We start from the raw sequence: 22,743 nt of genomic DNA, 5'->3' as shown, positions 1-22,743 counted from the left end.
TGAAGCAGATAAAATAAGAGTCAATGGTAACAAAAAGCTAGAAGATTCTGTGGATACCTTTTCAGTATCTCAATGGCATAGGAGTTTTATAGACTCCTATAAACCTGTGAAGGGAACCCTGGAACATGTTAAGAATTTTTGCCTGTGGGTGAGTTGTTCTATGGGGAGCACTGAGAAGAGAGTCTGTAGGCAAATAAGCTATCGGACTCTTATCCCCCTTCCCCCGACTCAACATCAAGGAAATACGGGGCACCTGAGGATGGAGGGATCTGAGGAGAGGGTGGGCAAGATGAAGGCATGAGAAGCAGAGCTAATGGCTGCCCTGGGCCCTTCATTCCTGTCACTATCATCCTGACTCTGCAGCTGTCACTGGGACAAGAAACTCTGTACTTTACAAATTAGAATTGTGCCTGTACTATTTTAGAAATTAGGGAAACAGCTGTGAGCGAGATAACAGAAATCTAGCCGTGTGTGTCTTACAGACTTACTCCTTTTACAGATAATATTTCTGACAGAAAGGTTATAGGAAAAATTAGACAGGGGGCTCCTAGAAAGGGTGACCAGATGGGTGGGGGATGTAGGCAGAAAGTAGGTAGATACTTAAGCCCTGGTCTCTCTGAGGAGGTGAGGTCTCAGATGAGATTGAACGATTAGGAGTATCGTCCATACAGAGATCCGCGGAGAGAAAATTCCAGGCAGAGGGAACAGCAGTGGCCCCGAGCACTAACAAGTCAGGAATGTCTGAGGGTGAGAAAGGGAGCGTGGCTGTGCACAGAGAGAAGGAAGGAGCTGAGGGGTAGGGGCGCGAGGTCAGGTCACATGGGCCTTATGGAAGCATATGGAGGGGGAAGTCAGGGTGGCGCATCCTTTCTGAAGCACTGGGGCTTAATGCTGTCAAGCCCATCGCCAAGGGAGGGGTTACAGACAGACAGGAGGCGGCCAGGGGACACCCCTGAGAAGACAGGAGAAGCGCTATGGCCAGAGGGTGTCACCGAAGCCTTGAGGAGGAAGGGCTTTGGGGGAGGAGCATCAGATTGTTCCCCTGGCCTGTGACACAGATATGAACTGGGCTTGGCACAAGGAAGGTCACTGCTCACATTGGCGAGTGATGTTTCACTGGGTTTCTTCACTAGATCCTGACTGCATACCCCTCTCTTACTTTCTTTATGGCTCTCTTCACTGTGTGCAGCCTAGTGTCCAGGCTTCGGTCTCATCAGGAAGATTTCCTATGGCCTCAGCCTGACAGACAGAGATGATGGTAGTTCTTTCATCAGGTATAAATGAGAAGTTTCAGAGACCTCAAAACTCAGCTGTGCATTCTAGTATATTCTCATGACTTTCTTTCGCTGCTTTGTAGAAGGGGTGGGGACCAAAATTTATACTCCAAATCTAAGCCCCACTCTCCTCAGAGACAGCAGAAAGTATTGTTCCTGGGCTTCACAAAGACACATGTGCCTATTTTGTGAGCATCTTCAGAGGCAGGTTTGGGGGTCTGGGTACCTGAGAACAGCGCCGGAGGTAGTCCAGGGCCGGGAGGCACAGGTCTGGGGACGCGGCTCCAGGTCCTGGGACACAGTCTCCAATCTCCTTACAGTCCACCTCCCCTGGGAGCAGCAGGGCGAGACAGAAACAAATATTGTTCATCCCCTTCTAACAGAAGACCTGCCTAGTCACACAGCATTCATTCACCAAATGCCTACTAAAACAGAAAAGAAAAAGTACTCTACATTGTATAACCCTGAGAAAGCCCTTTCAGTCAAATTTCCCCCTACATGTGTACACGTTAAATACAGTTGGGGGTCATATAGTACACGTCATACCTCGTTGAAATTATTCTCTTCTGTAATTCCTCTTTTCACTAGTCAGTTCAGTTGCCCAGTCTTTGCGACCCCAAGGACTGCAGCACCCCAGGCCTCCCTGTCCATCACCAACTCCCAGAGTTTACTCAGACTCATGTCCATTGAGTCAGTGATGCCATCCAACCATCTCATCCTCTGTTGCCCCTTCTCCTCCCACCTTCCATCTTTCCCAGCATCAGGGTCTTTTCAGATTCCATATCCTGACACAGTACTTGCAGTGGCTGGAGAGTGTGTGTTTTGTACCTGGGCACACTGTAACTGTAATTCACTTTCCTGGGCCTGCTGCTGATGCTCTGACTTGTGAAGCTTTGATGATAGAGGATTATCTTGGAGACCAGCCATGTGCTGAGCTGGGACAAAGCACTAGGCCCCTCCCCCTTTAGAGAAGGACCTTGTTTGTTGCCAGTGCTCAGCACTAAACAGTGATCATATATGAAGATTCTGGGAGGATTCGAAACATCTGCAGTTTGGGGGTGGTGACTACACAACTGAACTGACATGATCTATTTTTTGTGTATATATCTAGAAATGTGATCTGCAGAGGACATCTAGATAGTCTTTAAGTAAACAAGTAATTCAGAATTACCATTTTCCTTCTTGCATGATGAATCTATTCCTATACTTTTTAATAAAATCACTCCACAGTACTCTAACTATTTCTAATTATCTACAGTGGTAGTAACTAGCAGCCTCCCTGCAGGTAAACAGACATAATTACTAGGCATTAGCTGAAGTTTAAAGATAAAGAGTCATGTTTCTCAAAAAAGAAGAGAAAACCACTTCTTACGTTTTAGATCAGGGACTGGCAAACTTCTTTTACATATAAATATTTTAGGGTTTGCAGATCACACTGTCTTTGTTGCACATTCTCAGCTCTGTCACTGTAGCACAAAATAGCCATAGACAAATGACCATGGCTGTGTTTCAATAAAACTTTATTTATAAAAACTCTGAGTGGATGGGATTGCTCCGTGGGCCATAGTTTGCCAACTCCAAGTTAGATTAACATACCTTACAGTATAAAAACACAGAGAAGTTCAAATTCATGTTGAAATAACCAAGTGGGAATTACAAATAAATTCATTTCTTGACATGTACACACTGCTGCCCTTAGAATGGATAACCAACAAGGACCTACTGTATAGCATATGGAACTCTGTTCAACATTATGTGGCAGCCTGGATGGGAGGGGAGTTTGGGGAGAATGGGTACATGTATGTATATGGCTGAGTCCCTTTGCTGTTTACCTGAAACTATCAGAACGTTGTTTATTAATTGGCTAGGGTTCCCAAGTGGCTCAGTGGGTAAAGAATCTGCCTGCAGTGCAGGAGACATGGGCTCGATCCCAGGGTCAGGAAGGTCCCCTGGAAGAGGGCATGGCAACCTGCTCCAGTATCCTTGCCTGGAGAATCCCACGGACAGAGCTGGACATGACTGAAGCGACTGAGCATGCATACTCCAATGTAAAACAAAAAGTAACCCTCCCCCCAAAAAACACAAAACAAATAAATCCATTTCCTATCTTGTTAACCACAACGAATGTTCCAAAGTGTTTTTATCTAGGCTTCTGTGTTACATATCAAAGTCTGTGCCCCCTGGAGACGGGCAGGACACAGCCAGTGTGGCTATATTGGGGCCTCAGAAGGCTGAATGGCTTCATCAACTCAATGGATATGAATTTGAGGAGATGGTGAATGACAGGGAAGCCTGGAGTGCTGCATTCCATGGGGTCGCAAAGAGGTGGACACAACTGTGTGAATGAACAACAGATGTCCCACTGACCCTAAGCCACACACAAATCACTCTGCCTCATAATTCACAGAAAAATTAGAACCTTTTGGTTTTAAATATCCTCAGCTGCACACTGACAATTCTGCAGCTATATTTTCAGACTCCAACCCCTTAAGATCTCAAAATTCTGACATCTCCGCTTGAATATTTCATAGACACTCAATGTGTACAAATGTCCAAAGACAGTATTCATGACTTTTCCCTCTCCTCCACTCCTTTTGGATATACTGATTCTGAATAACATCAGCTCTGACAGAGAATTTGAGGAGGGGGGAGTCAGCCTCAGTTCCTCCGCTTTTCAGGCCCCACATCATAGCAGTCCAAGCCCTATTGATCCCACCTCTACAACGTCCTGAATTCCATGCACTCTGCTTGCTCCCAAACTATTGCACACTGGTCTCTGCCTGCAGCCTCTTATCCTTGCCCACAGGAACACGTGCCTGCCAGAGTTTAGTTTCGAAAATTTCCCTGTGCATTCTCAGTCCCCTGATGTGGCATGCAGGGCCCATTCCAACTCATCGCCCAGGATCCCTCCTCTGTGGGTACCCAACTTTCAGAAAACCTACAGCTCACTCCACCAAGTTCAAAGGTCACTTCTGTGAGGCCTGCATGGGGTCTACTACCCAGCACCCTGTCTCAGCAGCTTGCTTATCTCAGCTTAAATGACCTTTTAAACTAGCATCTATGAAAGTATTCTTACTACTAAACTGTGATTACTGATTTATGCGTCTGTTTCCCAGAAGAGGCAGCAAATCTCTCATAGGCAGGAAGCATGTTTTATTCACTGTGCCAATGTACTGGGCACTTGATTGTTCACTGAACAACAGAATACCAATAATCTGTTTTGTAGTGTTGCACGCATGCGTGTGTTCATGCACGTGTGTGCTCAGTTATGTCTGACTCTTTGCAACCCCAGGGACTGCAGCCCGCCGGGCTCCTCTGTTCATGGGATTTCCCAGGCAAGCATACTGCAGTGGGTTGCCATTTCCTCCTCCAGGGGATCTTTCTGAACCAGGGATGGAACCCACATCTCCTGCATTACCACTGATAATGATTCTTAAATGAAATGTAAGACGGTGGAGCATTAGAAAATATTTTAGTCTCTGCCCCCAGTTCCTGGCACAGAGCTCCTGAAACCCTAATTTCCCAAATGATAAGGATACTAGGAGCATCTTTTGTTCTGATACTTGATCTTTGACTCCAGCTTCAAATATCGTACTCTTGAAGGGCCAACATAAACCAGAAGGAAGCAAATACAAAGCAACGAAACCATATCAGAATATCTTGTTTTAAATACTTCCTCTATATTCTCAGGGTGGATTAATGGTATTAATATTTTAAATTATAGAATAGGTTGTTAACTGCTATACTATGGTATTTGAAATTTTAACTCCTTGCATTAAGGGATGTGAGAGGGCTATCTGCAGGTGTAATACTTCCGATGACCTTAGTTTACAGAAACCTCCATCAGTCTTTGAAACTTCTCATGTGACTCCAGTTATTGATTGCTTCTGTTAATGGTGGCTCAGATGATAAAGCGTCTGTCTGCAATGCAGGAGACCCCGGGTTTGATCGCTGGGTTGGGAAGATTCCCTGGAGAAGGAAATGGCAGCCCACTCCAGTATTCTTGCCTGGAAAATCTGATAGGCTACCGTCCATGGGGTCGCAAAGAGTTGGACACAACTGAGCGACTTCACTTTCTTTCCTGATGATGAACTCCTAAACCCCTTGGAATTTCCTGGGTGACAGGATTTTTGTTCTTGGGAGGCAGAGCTTGGTGAGCTCCTGGATGGTGGCTGGTTACCAGAAAGACCATGGGGTGAGAGAAGGGTTGGAAATCGGGTTAATGATTGATCATGCCCACATGATGATGCCTCCATAAAAAAATCCCCAAAGTATGGGGTTCAGAGAGCCTCTGCATTGCTCAACACATCTATATGCTGGGAGGAGGGTGTGCCCCAGCTCCATGGGGGCAGAAGCTCCTGAGCTTGGGACTCTTCTGGACCTCACCTTGTATTATCTCTTCACCTGACTGTTCATCTGTATCATTTACCATATGCATTGTTATCTAATAAACTGGTGAATATATTTCCCTCTCTTCTGTGAGCTGCTCTAACAAATCCTCAAATCCAGGGGGGTGGGGGAATCATGGGAACTACTGATTTGTAGCCAAGTTAGACAGAGTTGTGAGTAACTTGGGGATCCACTACTTGGAACTGTCATGTTAAATGGAGGGGCAGTCACATAGGACTGCGCCCTTAACCTGTGCTAACTCTGGTTAGTGTCAGAGTTGAATTGACCAGTAGGGCACCCGGCTGGTGTCACAGAGAAGTGCTTGGTGTGGGAACAAACCCCAGGCACATCTGGTATCAGAACTCTAGTGAGATAGTACTTGGCAGAGTAAAGGAGAAGCATAGGAGGAAGTGATATTTTTTCTAAATAAGCACTGGACTTTTCTTATTATCTAATGAGAGATCACCTCATGCTTTAAGGTGTTCTTATGATTAAGATACTAAACTATTTGGTTTCTATTTAATGTAGGACAGAGCTCGAAAGGAGGATGCGATGGTTGGATGGCATTACCAATTCAACGGACATGAACTTGGGCAAACTCCGGGAGATGGTGAGGGCCAGGGGGGGCTGGCGTGCTGCAGTCCACAGGGCTGCAAAGAGTAGGACACGACTGAGCGACTGAATAACAATGGAAGAGTTTAAAAAGAGTAAAATCTTACTCTGTTCAAAGAAATCTTCCTCTGAAGCCCAGCATGTATAGTGGATAAGTGAGGGGCATTCATGTTCCCTCAGTTCAGCCCTCTACTTCCCGGAGTACACAGAAAAACAGAGTGTGTATATGAGAACATAATGTAACAAAGATGGTCTATGGATCAGACCTGTGGCCTCCAGCCTCTTTCTTGAAACTTGCATTTTATTCCTGCTCCAAAATAAGGGGAACATGGATGAAATCACCTAGCTTCTCCATGTCTTATTTTCTTTTGCAAAGAAGTTTTGCAAGAATACAAAATAATTTTTTTGGTGTTGTTCAGTCATTAAGTCGTGTCCAACTCTTTGCAACCCCATGGACTGTAGCACGCCAGGCTTCCGTCTTTCACTATCTCCTGAGGTTGCTCAAACTCTTGTCCATTGAATTGGTGATACCACTCAATCATGCTCAGTCAGTTCTTTGCATCAGGTGGCCAAAGTACTGGAGCTTCAGCTTCAGCATTAGTCCTTCCAATGAATATTCAGGGTTGATATCCTTTATATTTTTATAAGAATTGACCTTATATTTTCTTTATTTAAAAGGTTCTCAAGGCCCCGTATCTAAGAGCTCTCCAGGGTGAAAGTCTCAAAACTTGAAGTTTCTTCTAAACTTTGCATTTAACTAACTGCCACATCCTTTCACTTTCACCGCAGATAAAACTGAGCCATACCAACAGTAGGTCATGCTATATAGGTTCAGTCACTCCGTGGTATACGACTCTTTGCGACCCCATGGACTGCAGCACGCCAGATTTCCCTGTCCATCACCAACTCCCGGAACTTGCTCGAACTCATGTCCATGGAGTCGGTGATGCCATCCAACCATCTCATCCTCTGTCATCCCCTTCTCCTGCCTTCAGTCTTTTCCAGCATTGCAGTCTTTTCCAATGAGCACTCTACTGTGTTAAAGTATTTCTAAATTAAGCCTAAAAATCAGGTAGGTATTTCCTGAAACACACGAAATCTCAAGGAAGGGTGATTCCTACACTTTCAAACTACATTTTGTAATCAGTAGAGTCTGGGGGAAGGCATCTTAACTTTTGCTTAAGAGCTGGGAACTCAAACTCTAATTAGGCTCATTAATTATGTGACACTGAAGATAGCAATTTCCTGTATAAAAGCAATTACTAAATATAACATTGAATGTTTCAAGATTCAAAAAGAAGTTGGAGTAAAATAATATATGAAGACACACTTCATTATAAAATTATTCCATGAACACAGTGAAAAATATCAACCCTGGACAGAATCCAAGCTGCGTTTACAGTAAGCTTTATGCTCTATGCTCCTGAGCACACAGCATAGCACCGTCTGCTTCTATCCCAGGATACCTGCAGCCAGCTCACACAGAGCCATACGGATAAGGGTCTCCAGCTGTCAGAAGGCGGGAAGAGGGGGCTCCACTTACCCAGTCCTTTGACAAACTTCATAAGGCACATGATGTAACTAGTGGCTGCGTTAGCAAAGACCTGGATGTTGTCAGTATTGAGAAAAGCTTCAAATACATCAAACACTGGAGCCTGGCCTTTTCCTGAAGGAGGAAGGTTACAGAGTTTTAAGAAAGTTAGGTGTCTACCTTTCAGTTGCCCATACTCCCAGCACCTTCCAAAGAGCATTAAAAAAAAATATATATATCTATTGGAGCAAAGCCCAGGTCTTTTGACTGGATAACTGGCTTGGCTCCCGTGTTGTCCTTCTTAGCTTTGCCTGCAGGGGGAGCTGTAGGATGGCCATGAGGAGAGCTTAGCAGACAGATGAGGGCAAAGCTGGCTGAATGCAGGGCTGAGCAATGTGTAGGTCTACATAGGGCCATTAAACATGTGGTCCTTTGGAATTCTCCTGCACACAATCATTATAGATATGGGAAGGTTTAGATAACCCCCTGATGGCACATACTAACTTACTCATATCTGTGCTGAAAAGAGCTAATATAGAAGGCTCAGAGGCTGCTATCCTCAGAAAGGCCTGCCTCAAGGGTTGGCCCTTGGCTGGTCTGGGAACCTGGCTCACCTAATAGTCCATTAATTGGATGGTTTACTGTGCCTGGATGGTTGGCGCAAAGAACACAGTCTGATCTGAACACCTTTCCCGCCGCCACCCCCCCAGGAAGTATGGATTTTGGAATGTGTTGGGCAGAGGGTACCTAAGAGACCAGCCCTTAGCTGGGTCTCTAATGGGCTTCCCTGGGTAGAAAGGCTCACACACTGCCCCTGGTTATATATACTGCTGCGTTTTTCCACTGGAGGTGAAGTGCTCTGTGGGACTCTCAAGGGAGGGGGAGAGCTCAGGGAGGCCTGCACATGGATTCTGTGATTTCCCCCTAGGATCTGGCTTGGCCTTAGCATATCACTGCAATAAACCTTGGCCATGAGCCATTAATAAGTCTGAGCTATGTAATAAATCTTGGCATAACTACATGCTGAGTCCCATGAGTCTTTCTGCTGGGTCTCTAAATGCAGGGTTAGTCTTGGAGGCCCCTGATCCAACATCCCTGGTCACCGCACCTGCTGTATGGCTGCCATCTATTTCCAGCCAGATCCCATCTCCCTAATTCTAATTCCCTGTTATTTGGATATTTTCTGCTTCTTCCTAGATAGTGGATAACATTTTTCCCTTTTGGTTTTATGAATGAACTCAACACAGATATGTGAAATGACCTACGTCCCTCAGTCTTCTGTCTCCTCTGTCATTGAGAGCAGGGCCTGGTAACACTCAAGGTTCTCGACCTGCTGGCAGAACTCAGAGCTTGTATTCCTGCTACACCATTTCCTGCTGATAAAACAGCGGAATGCCAGTCTTCCCTGTTCTCCAACTTCTTTCGATAGCATGGAGCTTGACATAAAGAGCTATTGCCCCATAGCCAAAATCAGCACTCCCATTCAACACAGAACTGGAAGCCCTAGCCGGAGCAATCAAGCAAGAGTGGAATAGAATGCATCCAAATCGGAAAGTAACATGGCCTCTTTTCAATGATGATATGATGTTAATATATACAAAGTCTTTAAGATTCCACCAAAAAATAGAACTACAGTCATTAGAATGTAGAACTAATAAACAAGTTTCAAGATGCAAAATCAACACACAGCCTTACCCATGGAATAGTCGCCCACCAGGTACTCCTTCACCTCAGACTTGTTCCCGCTGTGCACTGTTTCCAGGGCGCTGAACAGGGGCCTCCACCCTGACTGGATCTGGGCGGAGCACACTTCAACCAGCTCCCCGATGGACGTGACGACCTGCAGAGGCAGAGGGGTTGGCACTTGGTGCCTTTTTCTTCTAAGAAGCAGGCGAGTTTCTGGGAAGATGGATGTGCTTCCTGGCTCCCTATTTCTGGGTTAATTTTAGTGCAAGAGAAAAATCAAAACCTAGACAAACTCACTCAAAAGTCTTCCAAATAAGCAACCATACTGTATTAATTTGCATTTTATTAAGTGTCACTAAGCAACTTTTCACATGCTATTTGTAAATATTTTGCTGTTTTTGAAGTTAGGTTTGTCTTCTCATTACTGTCTTTTTATCATCGAGTTCTTCACGCATTCTAAATGTAAGCCCTTTCTAAGACACATGGTTTGCAAATTCTTTTTCACAGCTTTGGGCTTGTTTTTTTTTATTTTTAAATGGTCTCTCTTTTTTTTAAATCATTTATTTCTTGGCTGTGCTGGGTCTTTATTCTCGTGCATGGATGGACTTTCGCTAATTGTGGTGTGTGAGCTTCTCATCGCAGTGGCGTCTCTTTGCAGAACGCGGGCTTCAGGAGCGTGGCATGTGGCCTCAGTAGTTGTGGTTTTGGGCTCTAGAGGACAGGCTCAATAGTTGTGGTATATGGCCCTAGCCGTTTCACGTAGCCGTTTCATGTGGGATCCTCCAGGGCCAGATATCAAACCCATGTCCCCCAAATTGGCAGACAGACTCCTTACCACTGAGCTACCAGGGAAGCCCCTAAATGGTGTCTTTTGAAGAACAAAAGTTTTACATTTTGACGAAGTCCAAATCATCAATTTTTATTTTTACAGATTCTGTTGGTGTCATTTCTAAGGAATCTCTGCCTAACCCAAGGTGGTCTCCTATGCTTTCTGTGGAAGCTTTTATAGGCTTTGCACTTTATGTAAGCCTATGACCCATTTTGAGTTATTTTTTCTGTATGGTAAATGAAAGGGTGTAAATTCATTTTTACTTCATATGTTCAAGCACCACTTGCTAAAGGAATATCCTGTCCCTCTATTGAATTGCAATGACATCTTTGTCAAAACTCTACCATAAATGTGAGAATGTATTTCTATACTTTCTATTCAGTTCCCCTGATCAATAAGTCTATCCTTACACCAATATTCCACAATGCGGATTCCTTAAGTTTTGAAATTGGGTAGTGTAAATTCTCCAAATTCACTGTTCTTTTTCAAATGTGTTTTCTCTATTCTAGATCCTTTGAACTTGCATATAAACTTGAAAATCATCTTCCCAATTTCTTCAAAAAAGTCTGCTGAAATTTTGATAGGAATTGCACTGAATCTATTTATCAACTTGGGGAAATCTGCCATTTAAAAATAGTGTCTTTCAATCCATGAATGTAGCATCTCACATAATTTGTTTGAATATTTTTTTTTCCTCAGCAATATTTTGTAGCTTTCAGCATACAGGTATTTAACATCTTTTGCTAAATTCCTAAATATTTTGTTTTTGATGCTCTTGTAAAGGGAATTGTTCTCAATTTCAATTTTTGATAACTTACATCTTGGATATGGGAATGCAAGTGACTTTAATGTGTTGTTTTTATATCCAGTAACCTAGCTAAACTCACTATTAATTCTAGTAACTTAAAAAATTAATTCCTTAGGATTTTCTATATGTAAGACTATGTTGTCTATGAACTAAGACAATTTTGTTTTTCAAAAACTGGATGGCATTAATTTTTCAGTACAGTGAATAAAATTCATAATGTTGAACAGAATTGGTAAAGGTGGAAATCTTTGCTTTGTTCCCAGTTATTGGGAAAAAGCATTCAGTCAACCACTGTGTGAAGTTTGATATTCGATTCTCAAATACTCCTTTCATCCAATTAGTGAACTCCTTTCTAGTCCTCATTTCTTGAAAGTTTTTCATTTAAAATGACTGGTGGATTTTGTAAAATGTTTTCTCTGTGTCTATTAAAATGACCATACGGTTTTAATCCTTTATTCTACTAAAAGATACACTGATTTTTGAGCTGTTAAACCAATCTTGCACTGATTCTTTCTTTTACAATCTCAAATCTTGCTGGTAAGCCTATTTAGTGGATTTTTCATTTGTTGTTGTCAACTCTAGAATTTGTATTCTTTCTGTTTCCATTTCTCTATGTAGATTCTCTACTTTTCAGACATTGTCATCTTTGAACATAATGCTTTGAACATACTTATAGTAGCTGCTTCAAAGTCTCTGTCCCCTAATTCAACATCCCAGGGCACAGTGAACAGAGCCCTTTTCCCATCACATGTGCTGAACTTCTTTGGCTAAATATTCTATAATTTCTACCATGAAGGTATCACTAATACGGGTCACCACCTCTTCTAGATCCTGTGTCTGTTTTTCTTCCCACCTCCAAATCAGAATTTTGGATCTAAATAATCCTGGTTTTAGCTTAATACAACATCTGGTCTCACTCTAAGGCAGTTTCTGTTGTCTGCCCTTCCCCCCGACCCCTGAGTATACATCATTGTTTCTTATTTCTTTGAATATCTCATACTTTTTTTGGCTGAACATTGAGTATTTTAGATAATATAGCAATGCTGGATTCTGATTTATTCTTGAGTTTTTTTAAAAATACTAAATTGCTCAGACTTATACTTTAAGCCTTTAAGGAGACTGCCCTCTGCCAATCAGCTGGGGAGAATATTCAAAGTTCAGCCAGTTCACAACTCTCTCTGGTATTTTGCTTCCTGATGGGATTTAGACAGTCTATCCTATATATGTCCATATTTCAGTCAGCTAGAGATGCATAAGGAATTTACCTTGTCCTTCTATGAAATCTCTGGTTTCCGGAATCTCATGTTATATTTGTTACTGGTTCACCATTGTAACCTTAGGCCAGCAACACTGTAGTATTCTATTGCTCATTTCCTACCAAATCTATATTTTCTAGTGGACAAACCAGTAGTCTTCTTCAAACCAAGTCTGTCTCTTAAGCAGAAAGGCTGATTTTCCCAGTCAGCCTACACTGGTCAAATTACTATTCTTATCAATAGCTTGTAAGTGATGACTTCCACCTTCACTAAGAAGGTCATAGGCTCCCACTGTCCTTAACCAAAGTTCTGACAAGAACTATTTTTCAGCATAAACGCTACTCAATTTGTCATCTGCCTGTGGTCAATTTCAAGAGCCCTGCAATGGATGCTTTTGACAGTTTTTTTCTTTTTGTAGACTAAATTTTTATGGAGAGGATTTGCTAACTTCTTTATGCCACCATAGCCAAAATCTCTCCTGTTCTAGATGATTGTTTAGAATTTTAATAAACACAGTTATTTTAAAGTCAGTCTCTGATAACAATACCTGGATCCCTGGTGAGGAGCTGGGGAGGCTGTATGAGTCTATTTCTCTTGTTTGCTTTTCTTTCTGTATTCGTGACATGTTATTTCCTAATGAGTCAATTAGTTTTGACCGAAGGCAGACATTTAGCTTCACCTGATGGTCAGTTTGCTCATGGCCAAACTGTCTCAGAGCTCTGCTTCTCTGGCTTCCCACTGTTACTTAGCTTTGGGCATCTTAATATTCCTTACTTTCTTGCCTATGTGTCAGTGTAATTAAAAAGCTTAGCCCTTATTTAACATTTTTAGTAGATTTCAGAGACAGAGGATCTGTATTCTTAGATCATCATCATAAGAAAGATACAAAATCTCTAGTTTCTTTACCATTTGTCTTTCCATAGTGGGCAGGACAGTGGTTAAGAGTACAGTGTGGGTATGAGGGCACAGACTAGTATAGCCAGGGTGCATCGTTCAAATCCAAGCTCCACCAATCACTAGTCATAGATCCTTAGCTAAACTGCTTACCCTCTTCTGGTCCCTGATTTCACATAGGCTTACAGTGCTGGAAAGATTAAATCTGCAGCACTCACACAGCAGTCCTGCAGGTGCACTCAGTGAGGGCTGGCAGGCTATGGCAAAGATGGCAGCGCCGCGACGGTGACACACTGACCTGGTCTTGGACGTCCTCATCACACAACTCCAGCTGCATGATACGCTCGAACGGTCGGAAGAGAGCTTCATTAAAGTGAAAATGAGGTGGCTCATTCCAGTCCGTGAGAACCTCCGTCAGTATGTCATGGATGAAGGAAACCGCCTTCTGAGACACATGTCTTTCCTTATGGCAGGCAGCCTAAAAAATTCACGAGAGAGTCCAACACCCTCAGGACTTCAGGCAACTAAGAACCTGGTTCCTGAAGGTTTTCCTAACCCACCTTCCTGGAGGGAGGTGGAAGCAGCAACTCTGCTAAAGAGTTCAAGGATAAGTATCAGCGAACAGCACACTAAACTGCATTTTAAATAATTTAACCAACTGATCACACACACCTTCAGTTTCACTTTGAAGTTTCTAGAAAAATAAGATTTTCTAATAACCAGGCTTCCCTGATGGCTCAGACCATAAAGAGTCTGCCTGCAATGCAGGAGACCAGGGTTCAGTCCCTGGGAAGATCCCCTGGAGGAGAACATGGCAACCCACTCCAGTATTCTTGCCTGGAGAATCCCATGGAGAGAGGAGTGTGGCAGGCTCCAGTCCATAGGGTTGCAAAGAGGCATGACCGAGCGACTAACACACATGTGGTAGAATAATTTCTTCTCTTTTTCCCAGTAATGTGACATTTTTTGGGGGGTAGTATAGAACATGCTGACTAAATACACTGGAACCTTGTCTGGAAACTGTCCATGGTAGCTAGCTGTGCTTCAAACATATGAAGATCAGATGAGTCATTTGTCCCTCGGGGATGTGGCGTGACTGCACCAATGATGAATTACTTGACTCATATCATTATATCTGTGTCCTTTAGTAGTCCTCTCCCATACTGACCCTGGGCTTGGATGTGTGACTTGCTTTGTTTACATAATATTTGATTTATATAATAGCAAGCATTATATATGTAAAAGACTGAGAAAATAATTCTGATTTGGGATTTGCCCTCTTGCTTTCCTTTGGAATCCTAAGAATTCCACAAGAACAAGCCAGGGCTAGCTGGCTAGAGGAGAGACCAGATGAGCCATGGCATAGCTCTACCAGATTAAGTGCTAAAGGGGTATGCAGACTAGTTACCACTGTCAAACAGGGCAACAATTTCCCCATCAACTTAGAAGTAGCCAGTCATCATGTATTGAGATAATTAGATGGATATTTAGATTACCATATAATTTATCACATAAACTGCTTTCCTTTGGAAAGTCAAAGAGGTCCTAGGAGTGTTAATTCAGTTGAGAAAACCAGGATGTATGATTCCCCTGTGTAGAGGGAATATATTTAGCTATTAGAAAAGGGAGCCTGGTAGGAACAAAAGACATTGTTATGTTCGCATACAAAAAAGAAGTGCCGGACTCAGGCTGGTAGCAGACCATGAAGAATAAGAAACTGGCTGTATGAGGTGCCCAGCTAAGTCACTTAAGTATAAAGAAGGGTCAGAGTGAGACCAGGGCAGTGCCACCGTTGGGCTGATAGGAGCCATAAGGTGTAATCAGAGAACGATGATGCTTGTGACCAGGCAATGTGGCCACAGTGCCTTTGTCCCCACCCTGCCTGGAGTCCCTGGGCCTCCCACTTTCAGGGCGCTCACCTCCACCAGGTGTGGGGCCACGAGGCTCCAGCAGCGCATCACGTGGAGCAGGGGCCTCGATTTGCTCCGCACGATCCTTAGCATGGCGTCCCCGAGGCGGAACAGGTGGAGGGCACTTTTGCGGTCTTGGGTGGACTTCACTTCTCCTACAAGAAGGCAAGCCCATAAAAGCCATCAATCCCAAACTCAGAAATAGTTTGACCTGTCTAAGCATGGCTAGAGGATGAAAATCAAAGAGTCATACTTGATAAGTAGGATTATTTGGTACGAATTTGCCAAGATAGGAAAGGAGCCCGGATTCAAGAACGAACAGGAGTTTGGTCGACAAGGTCAGAGGCCACCCATCTGTTCACGACAGCGTCCCTAGTGCCTGCTGTGACAAGTGTGAACAATGCTTGTGATAAGGAAGAATGATGTGGTTAAGTATCAATAGAAAGATCACGGCATCGGCTACCCAGGCCCAAATCCTGGCTCCATCATTTAACAGTTGGGTTACCATAGGCCAGAAGTCTACCTAATTTACGGTTTCTTATTGTAAAAGTGGGATAACAGTGCCTTCTCCTTAAAGTTACTTCAAGGATGAAATATGACTAATACTCAAAAGTACTCAGCACAGGCCTGGCACAGACTACCTTGCCCTCCACTCTTAGCAACAGTGGCTGCAGTTATTGTCCCACTGTTCACAGCCGCTGTCCACTTTGTCGGTCCTTAACAGCACCTCTGAAGCCCCTGCCAAGCAGGTCAGGCCCCTTTGCTACCCAGCAACACTCGATCTAACCTGCTTTGTCTTGCTTCCGTACAATCCTTGCTTGCTGTGATTTCTTGAAACTTCTTTGCCACCTTAGTCTTCTTCAGTCTTCTTGCTCATGTCCTCCTGCTCGTCCCACCATGCCCACAAAATGCTGATCACAATCAGCCTCTACCAACCAGAATGTGCCTTTCTAATGAGCCTGGCCATGTCAAACAAACTTCAAAATGACAGTAACAAAAATCAATGACATTTACTGAATGTTTACCCTGCATGAAACATTGTGTTGGTTCTTTGTGTCTTTAATCACTTTTATTTTATTGAAGTATAGTTAATTTACAATGCGTTAATTTCTACTGTACAGCAAGGTAATTCAGGTATACATATATATACATATGTATACTTTTAAAATATTATTTTCCAATACTGTTTTATCACAAGATATTGAATATAGTTCCCTATGCTATACAATAGGACTTTGTTGCTTATCTTATATATAATAGTTTCCATCTGCTAACCCCAAACTCCCCGTCCATCTCTCCTGCACCTCTCTTCCCCCTTGGCAATCACAAGTCTGTCCTCTGTCTGTGATCACTTTAATTTTAAAAGCAAACCTTAAGAAGTAAATGCAACTATTGCTATGTAGAGATTAGAAAACAGGATCAGAAAGGTGAGCTGACTTGCCTAAATTGACAGCTGGTAAGGGGTGAAGGCAGCATTTTAACTTAGATCTGATTGATTTGAAAGTCAACGCTTCCTCCTCCCAGGTCTGCTGCTGCTTCTTGCCCCTCACAGCTTTTTTTTTTTTTTTTTTTTTTTTGTATGCTCAGAGTCTGCTGATTTCTCCACGCAAAATATTTTGAAGGTTGCCCCTGGGCACAGAGATTCTCTGGCAGTTGGCTGGGTCTGGAAAGTTGGCTTTATTTAGCTAAGGTTTTAAAGTCTATTAAAAACTCACAGGAAAGCACTGTGGTTCTCAAATTAGAATCTGCAGTAAGAGTCAAAATTCCTAATGGTGGAAAGGACCTCAGAGGCTGTGCCCTTCAACCTGCCACCACAGTGTGATCCTGGCACACGGCTCTGTGCCTCTGCCTGAATTTCTGGGAACAAGGTACTCACTGTTAACAGCACAACCTAGCTGTCAATGGACAGGTGCATTTGTGAGCAAAACCCGCCATTCACGTGGGACCCACTCACGGGCGATTCAATACACCTCTACCCACTCTCCCACATGTTGGCCTTCAAGAGAGTGTTCACCTGGTAACATCCATGAAGACTGTGATTCTGTTGTTATTTAGTCACTAAGTCATGTCCTGACTCTCTGTGACCCAATGGACTGTAGCCCGCCAGGTTCCTCTGTCCATGGGATTTCCCAGACAAGAATACTGGGGTGGGTTGCTATTTCCTACTCCAAGGGATCTTCCCGACTCAGAGATCGAAACTGCATCTCCTGCTTGGCACGTGGAGTCTTTACCACTGAGCCACCTGGGAAGCCCAGTGATTCTGACCCACAATTAAAGGGACATGCCCCTGGGGCAGTTTTTCTAAGAGTGGCCTGAGGCTTCTGTCGCGTGTTCCATTTTTCTCTCCCAGGCCTTTCTGAAATTAGAAGCTGCTCCTGCAAGTTGGCTGGACTAAGGCAGGTGTGTGCTTTGTGATATGGAGAAAAGTTCCTGCCTACGTGTGAAGCTATCTGCACCAAGTTACCACACCATTTCTACATCACAAGCAAAACTTAGCAGAACAACCAGTGACAACCAGTACAACTGTGGTGGCGGCAGCATTTCCATTCACAAAGGATAATAACCAACCCCCAGCCAGCACCACCCACACCGATCACGTCTCAACTCTACGTGACAAATCTGCACTTGAACTTGGCCAGGGTGGCCGTGTGTGAGAGGAAAGGGGGCTCAAGTCCTCAGGCAGGCTGCTGGCATCAGAGATCTGGGTTGTTTGCTGCTAGCTTCATGGTACATTCTGCAGGGAAAGAATTACCTGGCATCGCCAGCGAGTAATCAACTGTTTCCGTAACAGAATGGAAAAGCTGGGACTGCGATGCTTTCTTCAGCTGGTAAAGAAAACCTCCCAGAGCCATGAGGTTCAGTTTATCTGTAGCATCTTCAAAGAGCCTGGATGAAAGAAAAAGACTTGTTACTTAGAAACAATTCAGCAAAGTCTTTATGTAGGATGATTATGGTAATTTTCTTAAATGTGATTAATGAAAATGTTGTGTAAACACTATAAAGAAATGTACGGTATTGTTTTATCTATTATTACTGAGTACAAGTCTGCTCTAATTACAAGATTTTAATCTGAGGGGCACAGACCATACTAAAAATAAAAAATCTTTGTAGCCCCATGGCATAACTCAGCTGAGATGAGCACTCATTAAATGCTTGGCAAGAAGTTGAAAGATGGCAAAGCATCACTCACAGAGGCTGAGCAACTGGGAATGGAATCCTCACAATTAACTTCGATTTCATAAACTATGGTAAAGAAAATCCCAGTAAATTAATCAAGGCTTTTGTTGGGCTTCAACTGATGAGTATAATGTTGGACTTGGCCCAGAGGAGGATTCGGGAGCAGGGTCAACTTGATCTGTACGCCCCCTGGGGCAGGAAATGACCTTCTTACTCCTCTGACTCATATACCCAGAGCCTTGGACATGGTAACGCTCAAGCATCTACTGCAATTATGAATATTCCCTAACATGATGGACCTTGCAGTTTCTTGTTTTCCACTCCGTTGGGCACAGACGTTTCTAGAAGGAGTTAGGGAGAAGGAAGGGAATGCAGGTAGCAAGGCTCACAGGAGGATCCAGAGGCTCACTGGACCTCGGAATGATGGACCAAACACCGGTTTATTTGGCACTTGAGGAATGAGGCGAGTCAGCCTCCCTCTGCTCTGGGGTCAAGCTGATGCCCGACCTCCAAATCCATGACACCAGATGGGCAAGTAGCCCTGTGGGGTGCCACGTGCTGTGAAAGGGAGAGTGTCTCCAGCAGAAGTTGAATAACAAGGCACACGGTTTTAAGATAGGAATCGGTGGATTAATCATTTATAAATTATTGAAACAAATACATCTTTCTTGTGGTCTGCAATTTCAACACCATTTGGTTTCTAGATCTCATTAGTCATTTCTTTTTCTTCTTTCCTAGTGGGAAGAATATTACATCCCACCTGACACCTGTATACCACTTTCCAGATTTCAAAACACGTTCAAAGCCACCTTAATGGTTAAACAGGAAAAAGGGATTATTGACCTGAATTAGTGGATGAAGAAACTGAGTCTCACTGCAACTATTTACACAGACATGACTTTCCAGTTGGATGATATCAAAGCCAGGAATGAATTCAGGTTTCTGAGCCCAGCCAGCAATGCTCTTCCTGTATCTCTCTGTACTCCATGTGAACCTCACTGCACCTGTACTGGGTGGTCTGGGGCACAACCACCAAGTATGGGGAGTGAAGTGGGGTGGTCTCCAGGTGAAGGTGACCAAAGCAGTCTCCACATCAAGAAGGGCCACTAAACAGCTGGAATGACTGTTGGTTTCTCCCTCTTCACCTTAATGTGGTTGCTGGGCATCAATTTAGAATAGATCATACTCTTGGGTATAGGATTTTAAAATATTACCATCAAAAATAGTGAACATTTACTATTTGCCAAGCTCTGTTCTAACTGCTTCAAACTTATTAATTTAACCTATGGTTACCCTATGTCACTTTATGACTGTATTTTGCTATGAGAAATGGGCCCAGGGAGAGGAAGCTGCCTGTGGACACAGAGTAAGTGCAGAACCTTTGCCCTGGGTAGCCCGCTCTCCGCTCAAAAGCCTCCAGCCATAGTCAACAGACAAGAGTTCATACTGAGTGTGCGGTATGGCAGACAGAGGTGGGCTTGAAAAAAATTACAAGAGGCTTCCATGACCAGCTAACAAATCAAGTTGTCCTGGGAATGATTTTGCAAGCAGAAGAGAAGGATGCAGTGTGGTCAGCAGGGGAAGGGTGCTCTGGGGGGCAGGCGGGAGAGAAGGGGAAGCAGTGGGGGGGTAAGGGGGCAGGGAAGGGGGAGTGGAGGGGCCTTCCATTCCCCGCACCGCCCCAGGTGTGTTGGGAATGGCACACACCTGTCAGCCTGCGTGGAGAGCGTGAGCACCACCTTGGCAGCACTGCTGCCCGTCATGAGGCTGCCCCCACGGAAGTCGGAGGCCCGGCCTCGGCTGCCTTCTCGGACAAGCTCCTGGATGGAGAGCGGCTGGATGATGGGGGCCGCGTTCAGGGAGCTCTCCTGCTCCAGGCTCTGCTCCTGGGGCGAGCCCTCACTCTCCAGGTCCCCAAGGAGTCCGCCTCTGGGGGCCTTCTGGGGCTGGCTGATGGTCAGCGGGGGCTGAGAGGTGCCATCGCTGAAGTGGGTGTGTTCCAAGGTGCCCACGTACTCGCACACCCTGCAGAGAGTCACACATAAGCAGCTGCTGAGTTGCAGCCAGCCAGCCCAGCATATTCAACCCCACAAGGAGATACCAAGGAGCTGGGCCAGCCTCATGGCCCTCCTGAATCGCAGTGAAGGCCGTGTCCCTCCCCCCTCCCCACTCCCTTTCTCCTCACTATATACATTTATTTTGAGTTGGACCACACAGCCTGGAGGTGGAGGTGGGAGTGTGGGGGATTCATCCGGGAAAGTATGGGAACAAAACTCTGTTCATCTCAGTCTGTCCTGTCCAGATACTGGCTTATCAGGACTTTGGCTGTTTGAACGCATTTTCCCAAAGGGTCCTCGTCCCTCTCTGTCTTGTGCTCTAGTCAGGATTTGGGAAACATCTTTCTCTGAGATCCCAGAATGAATATGCATATGGTGAACTGACTCTCTGGCCACAGTGGGCCCTCATTTCAGGGATTCCGCCCAGCTTTGTCCCACTGGGTCCTGACAGCTCCACGTAACGCCCATTGGGGCGGAGTAGTCATCTGATCACAGTCAACTCAGAGAAAAGACACAACATAGTACAATCTTCAGCTTCCAAACAAACTATTCCCCGACAGGACCTGGGACTGGAGACCCAGGACTCATCCCAGGATAAGTCCAGCTACTAGGAAAGACTACTTTGGATAATCTACTCTGATGTTCCATAATCGGGCCAGTTTTTTGATCCAAATAAATCACTCGGGTACAATTTAAATCTTTTTCCTGTTTGCTTGTGAGAGCAATGGAGAACATCTGGTCACCAGCCCCCACAGCAGAACCCACTGTGCTCCACACCAGTTCATCCTGGCCCTTTCACATGCTCCTCTCCACAAGAGCCTCTCGTGGGCTTTTCAACCCTAGAAGGATCTTTGACAGTCAACCGAACTCACTCAAGGCTGGATTTTCTTTGAGGACAATAAACAGAACCTAGGTTAGGCCACTGCCCTAAGCAAGATCAGGACGCCTGAGCCCGGCCATGGGGCTGTCATCCTGCTACCGAGCGCCCCTCCTCTGCTCGGCCGGAACTGAGCCTGGAGACGGCGGGTATATGCCGAGGAGAAGGGGAAGAAGGCGGGCAGTCGCCCTGTGCCTGCTGCTGGGGGATGGTGGTCCTTCCTTTGTCTCAGGTCTGGCTGATGGCCAGTGCTGGGGGAGGAAGGATTTTCTTCTTGGTCGTGGGAGGACTATAGAGCTCTTCCTTTGTTTTTATTTTACAGGTGTGGGAGGTTCTTTTATGTTGATACTACAAAGCTAAGAGTCAAATTTTTGGCCAATTTTGGCACAAAAGGCTACTCCATTTTTTTCTTTGTCTAGCTAAATCAAAAGCTGTATTTATTATGTACCCATGTAATTTATCAAAAGTCCTTTCAATAAAGACATTACTAAACATACAGAAATGTTATGTTACTGACACATGACCAGCTTTTAGATATGCCTTATTCACCTGACTTATGTGGTCTTTTACCAGACTCTGTTTAAGAATCAGTTTTTCTTCCCTGGGACAACATATCTGCCTCTCAGACAATGTCAAGTGATAATTCACTGTTTTCTAAATTCAGTTCTGTCACTGTGTTCCTCAACACATATATTCAGTTAAGCCCTTATTCCCTCTTCTCTTTTTAATCTCTCACTTAGCGTTTATCCAAACTCTGTGACTTACTGTAATCTACAGGGCCTTCCCTGATGGCTCAGTGGTAAAGAGTCCGCCTGCCAATGCATGAGACATGGGTTTGATCCTTGGGTCAGGAAGATCCCCTGGAGAAGGCATGGCAACCACTCCAGTACTCTTGCCTGGGAAATCCCATGGACAGAGTAGCCTGGTGGGCTACAGTCTATGGGGTTGGAAAGAGTCGAACATGACTTAGTGACTAAGCACCCCTGAAGTGCTGGCAGGCATGGGAGTCTACTTCTTCCACGCAGCACCCCCTCCCCACCCTCATGGCAGGCAGGTGCCAGGCCTGCAGGGCGGGGATCCCATTGCGCACCTGAACACATGTGGCCAGCAGTCGGGGTTGTGGCTGCCCATCTCCAGGCCGACACTGAGGATGGCGTCCATGCACAGGACGTGGGCTGTGTGCAGCCACACCCCCTGCAGCTTCCCGATCTGCTCCAGTTTCTGCTCCACTTTTAGTTTCACTGCACCAGAAAGACATTCATTACAGTACAGCCCAAGCAAGGGAGACAGAAGGGGAGTGAGACTGGAGGGAAAGCAGAGAACGCGTGCTTGTGCAAGGGCAACAGGAAATGGAGATGTCACTAGAGGTCACTGGCAGTGAAATCTTCAATGACACGTCCTTGAGGCTCATCGTGCAAACTACCCAGCACACAGGCCCACACA

At 44.7% G+C, this 22,743-nt stretch overlaps 1 protein-coding gene across 2 annotated transcripts in view; it reads right to left on the bottom strand.

Annotated features, from left to right (window-relative positions):
• Positions 1 to 22,743, bottom strand: part of ARFGEF3 (ARFGEF family member 3) — a 181,457-nt gene that overhangs the window by 28,395 nt on the left and 130,319 nt on the right. For both annotated transcript variants that reach the window (XM_027972495.3, XM_042253525.2), the window contains 8 exons: positions 22,391 to 22,541; positions 20,074 to 20,391; positions 17,942 to 18,075; positions 15,199 to 15,344; positions 13,578 to 13,757; positions 9,502 to 9,646; positions 7,819 to 7,941; positions 1,501 to 1,604 (listed from right to left, as the gene is read on the bottom strand). In XM_027972495.3, coding sequence (XP_027828296.1) covers positions 1,501 to 1,604; positions 7,819 to 7,941; positions 9,502 to 9,646; positions 13,578 to 13,757; positions 15,199 to 15,344; positions 17,942 to 18,075; positions 20,074 to 20,391; positions 22,391 to 22,541 — 1,301 coding nt within the window. The remainder of the gene's footprint in view (positions 1 to 1,500; positions 1,605 to 7,818; positions 7,942 to 9,501; positions 9,647 to 13,577; positions 13,758 to 15,198; positions 15,345 to 17,941; positions 18,076 to 20,073; positions 20,392 to 22,390; positions 22,542 to 22,743) is intronic.

Source organism: Ovis aries, chromosome 8 (assembly GCF_016772045.2).
Source record: "Ovis aries strain OAR_USU_Benz2616 breed Rambouillet chromosome 8, ARS-UI_Ramb_v3.0, whole genome shotgun sequence".
NCBI classification, from domain to species: domain Eukaryota; kingdom Metazoa; phylum Chordata; class Mammalia; order Artiodactyla; family Bovidae; genus Ovis; species Ovis aries.
This window is presented reverse-complemented; position numbering and strand designations above follow the sequence as displayed.